The following is a 4,409-nucleotide window of genomic DNA, read 5'->3' as shown; positions in this document are numbered from 1 at the left end:
TACCTTCCACAAAAAAATCATTTAGACAGGGAGGAGGTGCTGTTTTCTGTTTACCCGTAACACTTGATGTTGCTTCTCCTGCTGCAGTTCTCTTTTCTCTTTTTAGAGGCACTGTAGTTACTGTTGCTGGTGAAACTTCTGCTGTTACTGCTACTGTTGCTTCCTTTTCCACTGCTGCTACTGATTATGCCACTGGTGACTGTGACGCTTTACATGTTTGCATAGATGTAATTTTTTCATCATAGAGTGTATCTTCAGATGTTTCTTCCTCATATGCTGTTGGAGCACTTTTCTTTTCTGTTGTCATTGGCAGAAAACCTGTTGCAGGTAGTGTTATTTTTACATAGGCATCCACTCATGCTGTCTTTACCACCTGGAGAATTTCTTTGGCCAGCACTTTCTTGCCTAGGTTTTTTCTGTGCAGTCCATGTCAAGTAAAATGCTCTCTTACTGAACTCGTTGCTTCAATGAAAGTTGTGTGCACAAAACCGCTACAAATCTTCCTGAATTTCTGATTTGTTGCGATGTTTTCTCAGTTTACACATGAGTCTTCTGTTAAGTCGTGTCTGTAGGGAATGATTACAACAAATACCTTCGCCTGTGAAATTTTTCCTAGCGATTCTTTCAGTATTCTTACAGCAAGGCTACTTTCGTTTTTATAGACATCGTTTCTTCCTCCATTTATGACACAGTTGACGTCGCTTTTCACGGCACTTTCACAGTTTTTCAGCACTTCCCGTAGAGGAGCACCAGGTTTAGAAATTCCGGTCACTTTATATTCGGGCTGCATATCAGAAATGATTATTGCCAGTCCCTTACCATGACTCGTCGATAATATGTATATTTCTTCCTTCTTCTTCTCTGTTTCCTTTTTTTGTCTCGAATTCAGTTTTATTACAAGTTGCTCTCACACGATTTTTTCGCTTAATAATACCGTAAGACGGGGTGACTTGGGACACTTTTTGTGTTTCCTTAGCTGTTTATCAGAGCCCATGCAACTTATGAAAAGAATATGTATGTCAAAAGTTAGGTCTGGGTCAGTAAATTACATTTATGTATCAAATATTATCTTAAATTCGGTCATTTATTTTTATTTAATTTATGTTGGTGTCCCAAGTTACCCCGCAGGGTGAGGTGACTTGGGACATGTGGGGTGACTTGGGACATCTACAAATATTTTCCACAAAACTGCATTCACCTCACCAAAGAGGTGATTAGGGACAGTGAAAATGCTTTTCATTTTTCTTTTTAAATATGTGACACCAATTTTAGTGTCTTTTAAGATGAAATAATCAAAACTATGATATATTAAAATTAAAAACAAATCTTGAAAAGTTAAAAATGAATCAAAAGAAATTTTTATGATATTTATTGTCTTAAAATAGTGTTTCACATACATAAAAGCACAGAAATGAATTGTTTCATGTTGTTTTTAATTACAGTAATTAGATTATTTCACATTAGGTACTCTGCAGTTTTATAGGGGAACTTGTAATGACCACGACGAACAAAGAGAGAAACAAGTTTGCACAGAACTTGTGAAATAGAAACTTCTTGAATGTCTTTTACATTTGGAAAAACATAAATGTCTGATTGCTTCTGAGACTTTCTCATAAATGAAGTTTTCACTTTGGAATCTTTTATGGTCAATATTTTCCCTATGAATGTTTTCAGAACAACCTGGGATTTTCATCCAACATAGTTAAACATTACAGAAATGAAGTCATCTTCATTTAACTCATCCTCTGAAGTGATAGGTACCGGTGTATTAGTTTCTCTAATTGCGGCATCTGTGTGCTCACTGTATTCGTCATTTGAAAGACGATCATCTGTGTCATTATCATAGCTCGGATATTTTTTACTCTCTGATCTTAAATTGTCTTCAGCAGAAGGCTTAGAAGTTGAACGTAGTAATGGAGTATTAGTGTCACTATTGTCATGAGAGTGTGAGTCATCAAGATCATCCAAATCTACATTTTAAATGCTTTTACCAGGTGGAACAGAAAGTCTCTTTCGTCTCACACGAAGTGGCTGTGTCTCCTTTCTGAACAATTCACGCAAAAATGTACGAAATGCATTGTCCAGTGTTTGAGAGTCACCTTCATTTTCAGTAGTTTTGGGAATGAGTTTCAAGACCTCTTGTGGATCGAATGGAAAAATTCCAGTTTTCTTGAATCCGGCTTTTAAGTTGTGTCTCGTTTGGTCATTGTAATTCGTAACCTTGAGCATCTTCTTCAGTGCTGCAGGAAATTTGTCCTTCGTAATAGGACTCCGATTCTCCAACTTCCATTCATCTAAAACTTTGCGCCACTCAGCCTTCAGTGGATGGAAGTAAGCCATGTCAAGAGGTTGGCACAGATGTGTTGAATTGGGTGGCAGTAATATAAATTTAATGTTATGCTCCCTGCACTTCTGTAAAACATTTATGGAGGTATGACTGGACAAGTTATCTATTACAGCCTTCGGCACTTCTTTGGGCAGCTTCTTCACATAGGGAAGTATGACTCCTTCGAACCACTCTGAAAATATAATTTCATTAAACCAGGAGGTTTTTGAACATCCATAAAGTGCACCTTTTGGGCCGCCCTGCCTCCAAGTATCATACACATGCAATGTACCATAAACTGCATAAGGTGGAAGCAGCTCACCACTAGCTGTGCCACAGAGCATGACACTAATACTACTTTTTGAACTGTCCATTATACGGTACACACGTTTTGATCCTCTTTGGCCAATGATCCTTTTAACTCCAGGATCGTCAGTAATGTTGGTTTCATCATAATTGATTATTGCTTCAGAAGGAATGCCATCTAAACTTTTTTGGAGTTCAGAAAAATATTCTTGCATCATTGTTTGGTCAATTTTAGCACACACTCTTTTGATATTCATACACCATCACTCAGACAGAATTGGCTTGTGTCTTTTTAGGAAAGACACACTCCAGTCCTGTCCTGGAAGGTTGTTATTAAACTCTTTCACTCTTTTTCTCAGCCTGTCTAGATATTGTTTGACAATTACTCTAATATCCACTGAAGTCAAGAGAAAACCCCACTCACTCGCAGTTACCAAATTGCTTACTATGAGGTCTTCCTCACGAGAGCTGAGAGACGTTTCGCCACCAGCTTGCTTGGGTGAAGAGTCTTTTGCTGATGATACCCATTTCTGAATAGAGCTCTTGGGGACACCATACTTATCAACTGCTTGTCTTACAGACAAAGTTTTAGCTTGAACATCTGCCACAGCTTTTGCATGATTCTCCGTAACGTATCGTTTGTAAGGCCTACCACCAACCTTCTTAATATACTTTCTAGGTCGCTGAAACAACATTAACAGTTTTCTTGTAGATATTTAAAGTAATATGGTATGTTCTTCAAACTATACTGTAAAACCAAACACATTGATAAGCAAGTACACAGAGTAATATCAAATGTGATGTAACCTAACATAACCTAACTTAACCCCTTAACCTAACCATAAAACAATAAGCAAATACTAACTATGACTCCAATGTGTATAAGAAACACCAACAACTTCATTTTTATGCGCTTTTGTGCATACAACTCTCTTTAGTTAAGTCTAATGAAAGGTTTCTGCCAATCAACGACATGTCCCAAGTCACCCCAAGTTTGCTGACATTTTCAAAATCGAAAATTTCAGTCAAAAATATGGGCCTAAATTTTTATCTTTCTGTGGTTATTATTAGAGATAGAAGCGGGGATAACAACCAGCAGGCCTTCCTATTTCACTATCATTTTTTTGTCAATATTTTGACAACTTGCAAATATTTAAAAGTAGTACTTACATTGATAACTAGTTGTTCCCTTCAATCTGAGGACACCAGCACACCATCACATAAATGATAACAATGAGCAAAACACAGTTCTGGTCACCCATTGCTGCCAACATAATAAAAAACAAAACACTGTCAAAATGTCCCAAGTCACCCCACTGTCCAAAGTCACCCCGTTTTAGGGTATTTGATGGTAACGTGTTTCTGCTGGCACTTTTTTGTTCAACAGATCTTTCTGAGCAGTTACCTGTTACACTGAGATTTTTTGTTTGTGATTCTGAACTGTCTGCATTTAGAACATCGTATTTATTCATTAGTGGAACACGAAAAACATTGGTATTTAAGACAGGTTGAGAGATTTTCTTAGGCGTAATACATACACACTCTCGTTTGCCTGTTTGCGTATCTGTGGGAAGGTCCATATAGTCGATCAAACTATTCAGCATTTCTGCATATTGTCTAGCTTTACTTAAGCCACTTTGCAGTTCTTCCCTCACACTTATTTCGAGTCAAGCGTTGCACATTTCAAATGCAGTTTCAGGACTGTTGCACTCAGTTCTACAGTCACATGTAAGCCTATGTTGACCTAGATTTGCTTCCATGAAACAACAAGAATGAT

The 4,409-nt window shown here is 37.5% G+C and overlaps 1 protein-coding gene across 1 annotated transcript; it reads right to left on the bottom strand.

The window, feature by feature from the left end:
- Positions 1 to 1,977: 1,977 nt before the first annotated feature.
- Positions 1,978 to 2,850, bottom strand: LOC126092673 (uncharacterized). The gene has a single exon (XM_049908395.1). The coding sequence runs from the start codon at positions 2,848 to 2,850 to the stop codon at positions 1,978 to 1,980; it is 873 nt and encodes a 290-aa protein (XP_049764352.1).
- Positions 2,851 to 4,409: the final 1,559 nt, after the last annotated feature.

The sequence above is a fragment of the Schistocerca cancellata genome, chromosome 7 (genome assembly GCF_023864275.1).
Source record: "Schistocerca cancellata isolate TAMUIC-IGC-003103 chromosome 7, iqSchCanc2.1, whole genome shotgun sequence".
Taxonomy (NCBI): domain Eukaryota; kingdom Metazoa; phylum Arthropoda; class Insecta; order Orthoptera; family Acrididae; genus Schistocerca; species Schistocerca cancellata.
The sequence above is the reverse complement of the archived record's forward strand: the minus strand, read 5'-3'. Positions and strand labels throughout refer to the sequence as shown.

What these genes read in the sequence shown, in the direction of transcription:
- LOC126092673 (XM_049908395.1), bottom strand. Translation starts at nt 2,850, where the DNA reads ATGATGCAAGAATATTTTTCTGAACTCCAAAAAAGTTTAGATGGCATT.